Consider the following 15,804-nt stretch of genomic DNA (forward strand, 5'->3'; position numbering starts at 1 on the left):
TGGGGGCGGGGGGGGGGCATCACCTTTCAGCTGCTGTGGGCAGACGCGCTTGTTTGTACTTCATTTGACCACGAGTCTGTCTTTGGAAGAACGCTGGTGTGATCAGGTTTTAGATTTTTACCCAAGCATTCATGCAGTGACTGAATACTATAAACTGACATAAACACTGTCCTTGATTAATGCAGATAGCTGCTCGGTGTCCTTTTGGGCCTGCCTGAGAAGATACTTAATACTCTGGGAGCCCTAAACATGGTAGTGTCTCTGCATTGTTCACTCACATCTGTATCCCCCGCCCGGCGGCACACCTTTTACACGTGTGGGCTTTGCTCTGATTAGGTGTTTACAGCTTGGAGATTAAAGCGGATGCACATGTCCGGGGTTATGTTGGAGAGAAGATCAAGTTGAAATGCACCTTCCGGTCGACCTCATCTGTCACTGACAAACTCACCATAGACTGGACGTACCGACCCCCCAGCAGCAGTCGTACGGAATCCGTGAGTGTTTCCTCTTCGGGAAACTTCTTCCAGCCCTCTGTGGCCAGCAGCCCTGGAGGCTTTTACTCCAAGTCCCAGCACACCTCAGCCCTTCTCATCTTAGAATCAAAGACGAGCTTCTGTCCTGCGTGGACTCATGTGGTCCTGGAGGGCTTTTTGGTCTTCTACGGGAGAATTTTGTAAATACGCTATATACGGAAAAGAAATTGCCAGAACCTCAGAGGAAATGTGGTTTGCTTTCATTTCCCCTTTGTTGTTTCCTTTTGCATGTTTTCCTAGCTTCTTTTTCGATTCCAAGTACTAAAACGATTACCTCCAAGGCCGCTGGCTAGAAAAAATTCTGTAGGTCCCCGTCACAGACATCCTCTCTCGTAAAGCTACTCGTTTCCTGCGGCATGACGTTGTCTCAATGGGTGTATCTGTTTGCATATCTGTACCCTGTGGATTTATCTCGGCACCATCTCCTAGCATATAAACATCTGCATTGATTTATATAGTCCCCTTCAAAGGAGATGGTAGCACCTTGCGATGATGACAGATGCTGCTGCCAATAGATGCTGCCAGTGACAGACGGCCTGGCAATATTGGAAGCAATATACTTTATACACACATATAAAACATATTTATGGTCCAGACCCCATTGTTGATGTCTAATTGAAGATTGCAATGCTATAAAAAACGCTTTCTCTTTACGCTTCCGGGCCAGCATCCTCTGTTCAGGAGAGATGCTATCAAGAATGCGAATGTCATACTGTATTTTTGAAAGTTTCCTTAGTTCGTTTATCCTGTTTCCTTTCCTGGGAAACTTTCTCTTTGGTTTTAATATATGAGCTTTGGGTTTTGTTTTAGGACCCATTATTGAGTGCCACAGAGCTCGGAGCTGGGGGAATGGGGCAGTGAAGGAAGCTAGGCTGTATACTTAGTCCCTCTTCCTTTATACTTAACATAGTTCACTTTATCTTTTTTTTTCCTTAAATAGTTTATTGTCAAGTTGGTTTCCATATAACACCCAGTGCTCATCCCCACAAGTGCCCTCCTCCATGCCCATCACCCCCCTTCCCCCCATACCCATCAGCCCTCAGTTTGTTCTCAGCATTCAAGAGTCTCTCATGGTTTGCCTCTCTTCCTCTCCCCCACTATTTTCCCCCTTCTTCTGCCGCATGGTCCTCCGTTAAGCTCCTCCTAGTCCACCTATATGTGCAAATATGGTATTTGTCCTTCTCTGCCTGACTTATTTCGCTCAGCATAACACCCTCGAGGTCCATCCATGTTGCTACACATGGCCAGATTTCATTGTTTCTCATTGCCATGGAGTATTCCATGGTATAGATAAACCACATCTTCTTGATCCATTCGTCCGTTGATGGACACTTGGCTCTTTCCATGTTTTGGCTATTGTTGAGAGTGCTGCTATGAACATTGGGGTACACGTGCTCCTATGCATCAGCATTTCTGTGTCCCTTGGGTAAATTCCTAGCAGTGCTATTGCTGGGTCCTAGGGGAGTTCTATTGTTAATTTTTTGAGGAACCTCCACACTGTTTTCCAGAGGGGCTGCACCAGCTTACATCCCCACCAACAGTATAGGAGGGTGCCCGTTTCTCCACATCCTCACCAGCATCTAAAGTCTCCTGATTTGTTCATTTTAGCCCATCTGACCGGCATAGTTCACTTTATCTTGAGTCATTGGAAAACTATAGCTGACCTCATTTGGCTCTGTCTCCTTGGCCAAAAGTAGGACAGAGCAAGCAGTGGGGCTCTTCTGGGTCAGAAACCTTAAATGCAAACAGTGGCTCTAATATGGTACTGTTTTCTCTGAGGCTGATTAGAAAGTCAGCCACCTCACCTGAATCAGAATTGGTGGACCTTTATTTATTTATTAAAAAGAATTTTTTAAAACGTTTATTTACCTGAGAGAGACAGAGTACTAGTGGGGGAGGGTCAGAGAGAGAGAGGGAGACACAGAATGTGAAGCAGGCTCCAGGCTCTGAGCTGATAGCACAGAGCCCTATGCGGGGCTTGAACTCATGAACTGTGAGATCATGACATGAGCCAAAGTCAGATGCTCAACCGACTGGGCCACCCAGGTGCCCTGCCCTCCTCCCCCCCACCCCCAACCTGGAATCAGTGGACTTTTAAAGTCACATTACTTGATGTCGCAGTTCAGGCCAAGTCAGTCAGGATTCTGTCTATCTGACTAATCGGTTAGCAAGGATTAGAGTATTACCAATTTAACTTGGAACTTAGAGGTTGGGTGAGTCTTAAAGAATACACAGGAGGCTTTGTTCTGTCAGGAGGTTCAAACCCTTTTACAGAGATGCTGATAGTCAGTGGTAGGCATTCTTTACCTCCCTCCTCGTTTGTTGGTTGGTTTTAAGATTTTATTTTATTTTATTTTATTTTATTTTATTTTATTTTTTTAATTTTTTTTTATGTTTTATTTATTTCTAGGAGAGAGAGAGAGAGACAGCATGAGCAGGGGAGGGTCAGAGAGAGAGGGAGTCACAGACTGAAACAGGCTCCAGGCTCTGAGCTGGCAGTCAGCACAGAGCCCGACGCGGGGCTCGAACCCACGAACCGCGAGATCATGACCTAAGCGAAAGTCGGACGCTTAACCGACTAAGCCACCCAGGCGCCCCTTAAGATTTTATTTTTAAATAATCTCTACTCTACACCCAAAGTGGGGCTTGAGATCAAGAGTTGGTGATCCACCAACTGAGCCAGGCTGGTGCTCCCTACCTCCCTCGTATCTCTTAATGCTCATAACGCCCACCCCCACATTTTTACTTCTTCCTATCTGTATTTCCCATTAGACTGTAACATTCATGAGAGCAGGGACTATGCCTATTTGGCTCTCACTCTATCCCTTTGCTTAACCCAGTGCTTAGCCCATAGTAGGTGTGCCGTAAATATTTGTTGAATGAACGTATGAACAAATGAACTGAGAAGTTATTCAGCATCTTCTCTGGGAAGCTGCTCTTCCAAATTGGGCAATTTAGTGGTTGTAAATGGGAAAGTGCTGAGTAAACAAAGAAAGAGGAAAGCCTTGAACCTTGCATCAGAGAGAAAGATCACATTGTTGTAGTACCTGCCTGCATATAATGAGGCTCTTTTGGTGACCAAGGGTCTGATCATTGATCTGAAGCAGCATCGTTTTGATTCAATATACATTCATTGAGTACTGATCATGTATATGACTTGGGGTTGGTTTGTATTAATTGCCAAGATGGCTCGAGAGTGGCTTGTCTGTGTTACAAGAGAATATTTGCGAATAAAAAAAATCTTCCCTTGCCCACTTACTAGCAGTGTGCCTTTGAGTAACTCACTTAGTTTTTGGCCTTGTTTCCCTTTCTATAAATTTGGAATCATTATACCTGCCCCGTGTATATTTCACTGTTGCTATGACACTCAAGTGGGTAAATCTGTGGGAATCATTTGCAAACCATAAGGTACAATACAAATAATTAGATGCAACTTTAGAATAGGGTTTCTCAGCTTTGGCACTACTGACCTTTTGAGCTGGATAATTCTTTGGTTTGGGGGCCTACCCGGTGTACTTTAGGGTTTTTATCAGTATCCCTGACCTCTAGTCACTAGATGCCAGCGGCAGTCTCCCCACCTGTGACAACCAAAACTGTCTCCAGATATTGCCAGCTGCCTCCTGGAGGCCTAAATTGCCCCCTCAGCTGCGAACTACTGCCTTAGGACTTCAGGGAGAATCTGGAAGGGCTTCAAGAGTTAGCATTCTAGGACTCTTTGGTCGGGCCTTTTCCTGATAAGTTATATTAACTTGTCTTTAGCTGATAGGATGGAGGTGGACAAAACATTAAAAAAAAAGTCCAGCCTAGAAAGCCCATTATGCATTTGTATTTTATTTTGGATCTACTCAGCTTTACATTTTCACTGTATTTTGCAAATTAACTTTCTTTCCTTATGGTGTTTGCTTTCCTAGATTTTTCATTACCAGTCCTTCCAGTACCCAACGACAGCAGGCACATTTCGGGATCGAATTTCCTGGGTTGGAGATGTGTACAGAGGGGATGCCTCTATAAGCATCAGCAACCCTACCCTCAAAGACAATGGGACATTCAGCTGTGCTGTGAAGAATCCCCCAGATGTGCACCATAACATTCCTGTGACAGAGCTAACGGTCACAGAGAGGGGTAAGCTAACTGCCACCGACCTCCTGCGGGGCTCTGTGCCTCCTGTGGCACCTGTAGGGATGGTCAGGGACAAGCAAGGCTACCTGTCTTTGTGAGCCAGTCGGTCAGTGGGACATTCTGCCATCTTGAATTGCCTATTAGGACGAATTTCTTAATCTTTACTTTGCAAACTCAAGTTGTCATTCAAATGGTGTTCTAGTTTCCCCGAGAATCTCTTATTTTATTTTAACTTCAGGAGACCAGAGGTTGTGTGGAATGCACAGCAAACCCCTCCGTAAAGGGAGTCTTGTTACCTGCGTGAGAGAGAAGCCATTTGAATTTCCTTAGCCTGTTGATATCCTCAGCTGTGAGGCTGTGTTCTTGCCCGTGTCTTGAAAGGGTGCCCCTTTTAATGGTGGGGGCAGCCACAATTCTTTTATGTTGCAAAGGGCAGCAGTTTCCTTTTAGCATGAAAGCCAAGGAAAGTAGGTTAAGGACTGACCTTTTTTTTTTTTTTTTTTGACATTACTCCCTGGTGACTCCTGAGTGGTCATTCTAATCCTCAGTTGGATTGGAACCAAAGATCTAGAGATATGGAACTGCATTTTGTTCGTTATAGATGGCCTATCATTTCATAGGTCTTTCTCAAGTCTGTCTGTCTTTTCCTCCTCCTTTCTTTCTCCCTTCCTTTCCCGTCTCCCTCTCTTTCTTTAAAATTTTTTTTTTAACATTTATTTTTTGAGAGTCAGAGAGAGACAGAGCATGAGCTGGGAATGGGCAGAGAGAGAGAGAGGGAGACAGAATCCGAAGCAGGCTCCAGGCTCTGAGCTGTCAGCACAGAACCTTGCATGGGAATCAAACCCACGAACTGTGAGATCATGCCCTGAGCCAAAGTCTGGCTGAGGGACTGAGCCACCCAGGTGCACCTCTTCTTCCTTTTTTTAAAGATGGTAACTCAAGGTTTCAAAGATCCGGGCACGCTCATGCTGCTGGCTGGAGTAGAAAGTAGTGTATAGTGTTTTTGTAAGACAGTTTGGTAGTATGAGTCTGTGTGCCCCTTGATCCAGTAATGCCATTTACAATTTTATCTTAAAGAAATAGAGGTAAATATGAAGATTTATGCACAAAGACGATCATCATAAAGTAATTTGTAGATTCAAGGAGTTGGAAACAATTTGAATGTCTACCATCACAATACTGGTTCAACAGATCACTCAGTGTGCTGGAATACTGTGCAGCCCTTAAAAAAATAATACCTGGATGCAATTTTTAATGACATGAGAAATATTTATTATATATTACATAAAAGAGGGGACTAGAAAGTCTGTAAAATATGATCCACACTTCTAAAAATATGTACCATTCTCCCTATCTGTAGACCCACACCTACATACTACAAGAAAGAACACTGAACGGGTAGATACCAATGTGTTAATCCTAGGGAGTGGAATTTGGATACGGTTTTGCTCTTTTTGTACCTCTGAGTACTTTCTACCCCTTCTACCATGAATTTATTCCTGTTGTAATCAGAAGAAATACAAGAACAGGAACACCTGGGTGGTTCAGTTGATTAAGTGCCCAACTTCAGCTCAAGTCATGATCTTGACTTGATCATGCGGGGTTTGCGCCCCGCGCTGGGCTCTGTGCTGACAACTTAGAGCCTAAAGTCTGCTTTGGATTCTGTGTCTCCCTCTCTGCCCCTCCCCTGCTCACACTTTGTCTGTCTCTCTCTCTCAAAAATAAGTAAACGTTAAAAAAAAGAAACACGAGAGCAAAAGTAAAAATTTTCTCATGTCAAAGGAGGCCCTTTGCACATCCCACCCTCTCCCTTTCCCTTTCCCCCTCTCTAGGATTCGGCACCATGCTCTCCTCTGTGGCCCTCCTCTCCATCCTTGTCTTCATCCCCTCAGCTGTGGTGGTTGTTCTGTTGCTGGTGAGGATGGGGAGGAAGTCAGCTGGGCTGAAGAAGAGGAACAAGTCTGGCTACAAGAAGTCATCTATTGAAGTTTCAGATGAGTAAGTCCAGCTGGATCCCTGAGCGGTCAGCCCCTTTCTTCTTCGGAGCCTCGCTTTGTGGGTACTCCCCAGAGCTCTGAGCCCATGCCTTTCCTTTTCCCAATAGGCCACATTCAGTTCTGCCTAGAAGTACTTACTAGAGGGAAGGTTGGAAGCGAAACAAGTAGATATTAATTTGGAGAGAGAGGTGGAGGGGTGAACAGCAGGGCCCTCCTTTCTGCTTTGGAAATCAGATTATACTGTGCTATGGTTCTGCACATAAATTCTGAAGGCGATCACATTCCTTCAAAGTTAACAGGAAATTCCAAGTCAGTTCTTTTCCCCTTCTTGATTTGGCACCAAGCTGATGTCTCCTGACAGAACATGCCGAGGCAATCAGGAAAGCCTTAAGAATAGCCTTCGACGGCAAAACCCAATTTAAATAAGCAAGATCTATTCCTGGTCAGCAGATGCTCTGGGGGGCTGATTGGATAGTGATTATCCAATCACATTTATGAAACACTGTGTTGGCAGTGAGCAGGCCTGATTCACTATTTTTGCTAAGACCACATCTCACCGAAACAAAGGTGACAAAGTCTGCATAAAAACCCTGTTGATTCTCCATTGTCTATATCAGGGGTTCCTCACCTTGGGAGGGGAAGGCTTCCCTGGGCAGGGTCTAAAATGTTCTCTCTCCGTTTCAGTGTGCGTGCGGGCATGTTCGTGTGTGTGCATTTATTTCACGGGAGAGAGAGTGGTCTTTCCAAGGAATCGGTGCCCCCCCCCCTCCCCTGGAGAGGTGATGAGCTCTTGGTAGAAATACTAAAATGTCTATTTCAAAGCACAATGTACCAAGACTGCCCCTTAAGTCATCTTGTTTCCTGACATTTCTTCTCCTTCACTTCACGCTGCATGGAGCTGATTTTCTTCTCTAAATAACGCTGTGTACCCTCAAGTCTTTTTCTCCCCCACATGCGCTTCTCTCCCTTGGAATCCTCTCCTTCCCTCCCTTGTCGGCCCGGATAACCTTTCCTTGTCCTCCAAGACCCAGGTGAAGTGTCTCCTTCTCTGAGTCTCCCCCAGTCCTCCCCGGACAACAGGGCACTCCCTCCACTTTTCTGCCACAGTAGTTTGACCTTAAGGTTATTAAAACATTTTATTTCATTGTGTCATAAAGGACTTATTAAGTTTCAACAGGTTTCTCACACCCATGAGCTTGTGAGCAATTCAAGGGGCAGTGTTTTATTTATGTCTGCGTCCTCAGCTCAGCCCAATGGCTCAGACATGGTGGGTGCTCAGGACGTTTCTAAATGAATGATCAGGACCACCTCCTATTTACAGGGCACTTCCTGTGTGTCAGGCACTGTGGTAGGTGTTTTCCGTGTGGTTATTTTTTATCCCCGAGCTTAAGTAACCTGCCCAGTCACCCTGCTAGTGAGTGGCAGAACTGGAATTTAAAACGAGACCTGTCTAGCTTCAACAGCTGCACGCTTCACTGCTCTACTGTGTCGGGGACAGTCATTGTTCAGATTTGGTTTGTCCTTTTTCTCCAGCACTGACCAAGAGGAAGCAGATGACTGCATGGCAAGACTTTGTGTTCGTTGTGCGGAGTGCCTGGTAAGCCCATGCCATTTCTGTGTTTGCTGTTCACGCTCTGCTTTCCTACTGGGGGATTCCTTGTCCCCAGAGGCAGCAGAGGATATTCAGGTAGATCCAAAGCAAGGTCTTCCCCCAAAGCATTTTGGTCTCAGGGGACCCCTACTGATTCTTTTTTTTTTTTCTTAAGTAGGCTCCATGCCCAGTGCAGAGTCCAACATGGGGCATAAACTCACTACCCTGAGATCAATACCTGAACTGAGATCAAGAGTTGGACACTTAACCTACTAAGCCACCTAGGCACCCCCACCCCTACCGATTCTAACCATTATTTTGTTTTCTGTATCATGGGCACAGAGTGGTGTCCTTAGGTCAGGTAAGGGACCTTGTAGAACAGTATCTGCCCACTGACAGCGAACACCCTGAAAGAGGTGTGCCCTAAGCCACCAAGGTCATACTAGCAGATTTTGGCCGGCCGGACTCAGAGTCCTGAAATGAACTTTAATGCTGTGCATCAGTTTTTCCCCAGGGAATCAGCACGATCTAACCTTTTGGGTGACTTATGGCTTCATCAATAAGATATACTCATGTTGGAGGGCCCGAGTTTTGATTTAAATTTCAAAAGGCCGTCATCTCTCCCCTTTGAAGCTCTTGCTGTGATTGGTGGGCTCGTGTGGCTGTCGCAGGGACCTAGGAGGAAAGACTCTGATGTGGTGCAATTGGAAACAGGTCAAAAGCAACCTATGATCTAATATGAAACATACCTGTCATTGCCGACTTTAAACTTGAGTTCTCTTTGTACTCGTCGCCAGGCTCAGCACTTGGCCAGATGACCGCAGCCCAATTTTTCTTTTGTTCTCTCGTTCTCAAACTTGAGTGCAATAGGTAAGATGAGGGGAAGGTTGATAATGCTGGTGAAGAGAATCTAATAATAACCCTTTGGGATTTGAGTACTTCAGAAACACAAAATATCCACCTTTGAGATATTAATTCATTCAGCGGTTATTTACTGAGCATCTGATATGTGCCAGATATGATTCTGGGTACCTAGGAAACACGAGTGAACACCACTGACAAAAATCTCTGCCCTCAGATCACATTTACTGATACAGAGAGATGATGCTAAATCTTATAGAGCATTGTAGGTGATTGGAATGATCTGGGCATTTATTCTTAATGAAATGGAATGCGCTGGAGCGTTTTAAGAAGGGAAATACTGAGAACTGATGTCTGTTTACTCCTGGCTTCCGTATCGAGAAGAGGTAGTACCGTAGTCAGGGGACCTGACAGTCCGAGAGCCCAATTAAGACACCTTAGCAATAACGCAGGCGAGAGAACATAGTACCGGTTTGAACCAGGGTGGTAAGAAGTGGTTGTATTCTGATTATAGTTTGAAGGTGAAGCCAGAAGGATTTACGGATGGGTTTCATGTGTATGTGAAAGAACGAAGAGTCAGGGAAATTCCATGGTTTTTGACTTTAGCAGTTGGTGGAGTAGATAGAAAAGGAAGTTAGATGTAGACTAGAGCCCTGGATCCCTCCAAGGTTGATAGACTGGGGAAAGGAAGAAGAATCGGTAAAGGAGGCTGAGAAGGAATGTCCAGTGAGCTAGGAGAGAACCAGGGGGGTTTGCTGTCCTGGGAGCCAAGTGAAGATTGTGTTTCAAGGAAAAGAAAGCGATTAGCTGTGTCAGTTGCTGTTGAGTCAGGTCAAGTGCAATGAGAGCTGAGGATTGATTACTGGCTGATCTGGTGGTACGGAGGTCATCGCGACCTGGGCAAAAGCAGCTTCCGTGGGGTTAGTGGGGAAGAAAGCCCGACGGGGCTAAGGTCAAGAAAGAACATGACGAGAGACATTGGCGACAGTGGGTGTAAACAGCTCTTGCGAGGAGTTTAGCTGTGACGAGATGCAGAGAACTAGGGCAATAGGTGGGAGGAACATGTGCGTCAAGAGTTACTGCTCTGTTTAAGATGAGAAGTTGCAGCACATTTGTATGCTGATGGGAACGGTTCAGTGGAAAAGAAGGACTGACACTGCCGGAGAAAGAGAGAACGTTTTGCTGGGGTAGCTCCAGGATGTAGTGTACAAGCTGGGGACGTTGGCCTTCAATAAAGGCAGGGAGAGCGGACCCATAAGAATAGTAAGGAAGACCACCCGGATGGGCTTGCAAAGCTTCCCTGCTGACGACTCTATTCCCAGTGTGGGGAGAAAGCAAGGTCGTCAGCTGAGAACCAAGTGAGGAGGAGGTGCTGGGGGTTTGGAGAAAGAGGGAAAGGTGTGCAACAGTAATCCCGGAGAAGAGGAGAATGAATACCCTGGAGAAGTGTGCTCTGCCACGTAGTTCCAATGGGCCGCTTGAGGTTAGAGGTGACCAATGCTAATTTATTTATAAAAACTTTTTAATGTTTTATTTCTGTGAGAGAGAAAGAGACAGCATGAGCAGGGGAGGGGCAGAGAGAGAGGGAGACACAGACTCTGAAACAGGCTCCAGGCTCTGAGCTGTCAGCACAGAGCCCGATGCGGGGCTCGAACCCACAGATGGACGCTTAACCGACTGAGCCATCCAGGTGCCCCATGAATACTAATTTAAATAATAAGAGTGAGGGGCACCTGGGTGAGTTAGTTGTCTAAGCGGCTAAGCATATGACTTAGGCTCAGGTCATGATCTCATGGTCAGTGAGTTTCAGCCCTGCTTTGAGCTCTGTGCTGATGGCTCAGAGCCTGGAGCTTGCTTCGGATTCTGTGTCTCCCTCTCTCTGCCCCTTCCCTGTTCACACACACACACACACACACTCTCTCTCTCTCTCTCTCTCTCTCATAAATAAATAAACATTAAAAAAACCCATATATTTAAAAAAAATAAATAATAAGAGTAAGAATAAGAACAATGGTACCAGTAGCTAATCTTGAATGAGCACTCACAAACTGTTAGGCTCAGCGCTAAGTGATTTCCATACATTGTCTCATTCAGTTCTCAAAGCCTTTCTTTGAGTTGTCAGTATTTTTATTACCCCCACTTTGCAAATAAGGAAACTGAGGCTTAGGGATGTTCAATAACTTCACTCAAGTTCACACAGCCAGCAAGGGGCAGAGCTGGTATTGGAGCTCAGAGAAACTGTGAAGCCGAAACTCCTAACTATAGCCCGGCATGTTCTGGTGCCGACAGACGCCTTTTCATGTGCATTGAGGTTTTTAACGAATATCCACCATGGAAAAGGGAATCATTAGGGTTTCAAAATGGAAATTAGCCCAAAAGACACCAAATATATTGAAGTCCTCTGATGCTTCATTGGAATGTAGGTGTGTTGAGTCCAAGCCATTTCCCCGTTAATGTCGCCCCACGCTGACTTGCATCTGAGGGGTCCTTGAATGTGGTCTTCGTCTAAACTCTGTACTACTATACCTGGTATGATGTTAGTGGCACTATGCTTCATATAAACACAACCACTGCTTTTCTTTCTCTTCAGGATTCAGACTATGAAGAGACATATTGATGAAAGGCTTCACGATATAAGAAGAGTCACCTAATGGAAAATATCCCATTCCATTGGCAGCTAAAGCCTCTCAGAAACAAAGCTGGCTTGGGTTGCTGTGCTGGAAGATTCTGGAAGCCATCCGTATAGACGTTAGGACCCATTTATTTATTGAAGAACTGTTCTTTTTATATTTATGAACTGTCCGAGAACTCTCAGAAGAAACTCCTAACTACCCCTTTTAATAACGTATGCTCTAATTGAATGAAGGAATCCTCTTCCTGAATAGAAAAAAACTTTCTGTTTTGCCTTTGCTCTTGAACATGTTACATGCTTCCTTCCAGTTATTTGAGGGAAAATCCTAAATGTGGGCCACATGGCTGAGGCCAAAATATTTTTAGAAAATGAAATGGAGCTTGTAACGTCCAGATGTCCTACCAGACAAAATGTTTGTTTGGGATAAGTATTCTTTGCATTTTCTCCGTGACTGTTTTCAGCCGCGGATCAGCATACAGCGTATACTCATTGGTTTAATGATGTTATCGATTGTGTTTGGGTGACTTGGAACTCTAATTTCCATAGAGTTGGTAAGGCCTGGAACCCATGGTTTGCTTTGACGGGTTTTTAAAGTATTAAAGTATCATCAGTGTACAATTAAGGGAAGGAACAATTAAGGAAGGATCCCTTTCTTTTATGTTTTGAAAGGTTTTTTTGTGGGGAATGTATAGAATAGTTTATCAGTTATTTGCAAGGAAATAATCTTTTTATAACAAATTCCACTCCAGAGTTCAAATGTCAGATTTACTTTAACAAGGCTTATGTTTATCAGAAGTCATCTCTTCACCTGTGTTATTCTTCAGAACTTCTTTGAGTTCTAAAATACGCCAAATGTGAGTGAGCCAAGGTACTTGCAAACTGTTTTTTGCATCAGATTTGACATAAGGAAGTGAGGTGGTACATAACATAAGGAAGTGAGGTGGTACGTAATCTATACTTCTCATTTCTAATCTCTCAATACCTTACATCAGCTTCCTCTGTTTTCCTACAGGACCGATTTCAAATTTTAACTTACATGGGATTTTCTAGAAGCTATTAAGAAATATGTATGACATGTCTAGAAGGATTGACAGTGTAGTCCTCTGTAAAAGAGCGATAGATCTTCTCAATTATGAGAGACAAGAATTATCCCCTCCTCCCATCTTTGTTTATCTTCCCCCCATGTTTCTTCACGAGGTGGCTAGGGAGGTTTCCATGTTATAGCATAATACGCCACATGTGTTACACACAAAAAATCACTTTGCCAAGATTTATGCTTAAAATTTGGGGTTATTAGTTCTGGAAGTAATCAGTAAAGACTTGAAGAACTACGATATAGGTTTGGCCTGGCTTCTTTTGTTAATCTAGCCCATACATAAGAGAGTCTGGCTCATTAATAGATATTGCGATTTACCTCTGGTCGCGTAAGGAAGTGGAAGAGGCAAAGACACATTGACTGTTTATTTCCAGTGGTTAAGCCTCAGAGTCTTGGGCTATTTGTCAAGTATATGGCTGTCTGGGGCCAGCTTGGTGAGAGACAGTCTGACACCACAAGCAGAGAGTGGAAAACATGTGAGCAAAAAGGGTAAATAATTTGGGTTCTAGGAGATTTGAAGATAGAGACCTACTTGTGGGGTAGACTTTTTGTGAGTCCTCATTTCTTTGAGAAAGAGATGATGTGACAGGAACCCAGTTAAAACCACATTTCATGAATTGAGGAACCGGTTTTGTCTGGGGTTTCTTGTAATTTCCATGCAGGCATGTTATGAGGATTAATCCAGTTTGTAGTATGTTTGTTGCTTTAGGTAAATGGTGCTGTGTGACTCCTTGGTCACGTTGTTTTGTAGCCTCGATCATGATTTGAACAAGTCCCTTTCTTTTTAAGTGACTGAACAGGCTGAGGATTTAGTCTGCTCTGTGGGTTTATGGACGCATCAGTCATAAGGCTCCAGTCTTTATCTCTTATATTGAGGTCTGGGTTACAGCTTTTTTTTTTCCCCAAAAGGAGCAAAAAGCAGTGTCTTATTATTTTTTTTTTAAAGATGGAGGGAAGATAACTTTTTTGGTTTTTAAAACTTACTCTTTTAATATTTCTAAGGTGCTAGTCTCCCTCTCACTTTCTTTTCGCTGCTTTGTATGCCCAGCACACCCCATGAAGACCAGCCTTGTCTAGAAAGGGAATTTAATTCCGAAAGCTTCAGAAGGGATAAACGCCTTTCAGAATTTCTTCTTTGGCTGCTGAAGGCTTTACTCATGGCTACGCTACCTTGCAAATTCTGTGCCTTGAGCCCTCAATTACTGAATGTGAATTTCTGAAATGCTTTGTGTTTCCCACGCGGCCTGTGGCCCCAGGCTTCCGGGGGGACGTACTAGGTCCCTGCGACTCCCAGACTGGGCGCGGGTGCTTCGAGAGGGAATGCCGCGCGTCCCTGTTCCAGAAAAAATTGTGGAGGCCAAACCCTCAATCTGAATGTTCTGCTGCGTCACTCAGTTACGGTTCCAAAAGGGAGCCGTGGAAGACCCGTAGAGAGCGGACCAAGACTGTCATTTAATCGCACAGCTGGAAACTTTGCTGCCAGAAGAGGCAGCGCCATGCGTTTGACTCCCGTGTTGGACTGCTGGACCGTAACCGATGCTTTTCACAGCGATTTGTTGATGTTGTTTGTTTGTTTTGTTGTTGTCTGTTCTTCTGCAGGAGGGTGTGCACTATTGGGCCATGTGCACAGATGTTGTAACTCTTGATACCTTTACCACATCACGGTTAATTAAACTGCTTTGCACTTTCTGGCTACTTTTTGGTGTGTGCCCACATATGCAATGAGAGCTGGCATGTGAAACGGGAGGAGGCTGTGGTTTTCAGCATGAAGGAACCATTCGTCTCTAAGCGTTAGCCCTGCAGGAGCCTGCACGGGTTCGGGGGTGGGCTGCAGCCAGCAAGCGCCGATTGTTACGTTCTTGGGAATTTTGCAAGCCGATTGTTAAACTATCGGTGGTTTGAGATAGGCGGGAGTGTTTGTGTAAGTCGCTGGCTTACCAGTACTGGCTGTTTCTCAAGAATCAGGTGGCATAGGGAGGGGCCTGGGTGCCGCTCAGTTGGTTAAGAGTCTGACTTCGGCTCAGGTCATGATCTTCTGGTTTGTGGGTTCGAGCCCTGCGTCGGGCTCTGTGCTGACAGCTCAGAGCCTGGAACCTGCTTCAGATTCTGTGTCTCCTCTCTCTGCCCCACCCCCACTCACACTCGGTCTCTCTCTCTCTCTTAACAGTAAAAAAATAAAAATAAAAATAGAACCATGTAGCACAGTCCTTGAGAGGAGCAAGTATTCAACAACCTTTTACATGATATGGGACAAGTTCTAAAAAACACGATAGCCATGTGTAGGCAGGTCAAGCCAACCCAAGCAAGGTTGAAGGTGTGTACAACTGAGGACATTTATTTTGAAGTGGCAACTTATTTTTTTTTAATTTTTTAAACATTTATTTATTTTTGAGAGACAGAGCACAAACAGGGGACGGGCAGGGAGAGAGGGAGACAGAATCCCAAGCAGGCTCCAGGCTCTGAGCTGTCAGCACAGAGTCTGATGTGGGGGTCAACCCATGAACCATGAGATCATGACCTGAGCCGAAGCTGGACGCTTCACTGACTGAGTCACCCAGGTGCCCCCTGAAGTGGCAACTTAAAAGCAAAAGATAGTTTGAAGTGAAGAAGCTTTGAGTTCTTATCTAAGGTGTCCAAATCACTCAAGGGGTGTTCCAGGGGAGTAAAATGCTACTTGCGTTCTGGAAATGCTATCACATAGTCAGAGGAAATCAACATGGTGAGTTGGAGGACTGAACAGGCTTCTCTTTGGAAGCAGAGATTGGATAACTGTCTGGCTATATTATACCTGTGTGTTGAGAGAAAAAATGAGAGAAGTTGCTGTAATTTTAGTTTTATTTTATTATTTTATTTTTAAATTGTAGGTAGAGCAAGCATAGGAGAGGGGGAGAGAGAGAGAGAGAGAGAGAGAGAGAGAATCTCAAGTGGGCTCCATGCTCAGCTCAGAGCCCATTGTGGGGCTTGATCCCATGACC

The 15,804-nt window shown here is 44.7% G+C and overlaps 1 protein-coding gene across 1 annotated transcript in view; it reads left to right on the forward strand.

The window, feature by feature from the left end:
• The window catches only part of MPZL3 (myelin protein zero like 3), a 25,092-nt gene extending 10,568 nt beyond the window's left edge, over positions 1-14,524 (forward strand). Inside the window, exons 2-6 of the mRNA XM_077777337.1 lie at positions 337-494; positions 4,445-4,655; positions 6,485-6,650; positions 8,183-8,246; positions 11,692-14,524. Of these exons, the coding sequence (XP_077633463.1) occupies positions 337-494; positions 4,445-4,655; positions 6,485-6,650; positions 8,183-8,246; positions 11,692-11,718 (626 nt within the window). The 3' untranslated portion in view covers positions 11,719-14,524. The remainder of the gene's footprint in view (positions 1-336; positions 495-4,444; positions 4,656-6,484; positions 6,651-8,182; positions 8,247-11,691) is intronic.
• The last annotated feature ends 1,280 nt before the right edge of the window (positions 14,525-15,804 follow it).

The sequence above is a fragment of the Crocuta crocuta genome, unplaced genomic scaffold (assembly GCF_008692635.1).
Source record: "Crocuta crocuta isolate KB4526 unplaced genomic scaffold, BGI_CrCroc_1.0 scaffold271, whole genome shotgun sequence".
Lineage (NCBI taxonomy): Eukaryota > Metazoa > Chordata > Mammalia > Carnivora > Hyaenidae > Crocuta > Crocuta crocuta.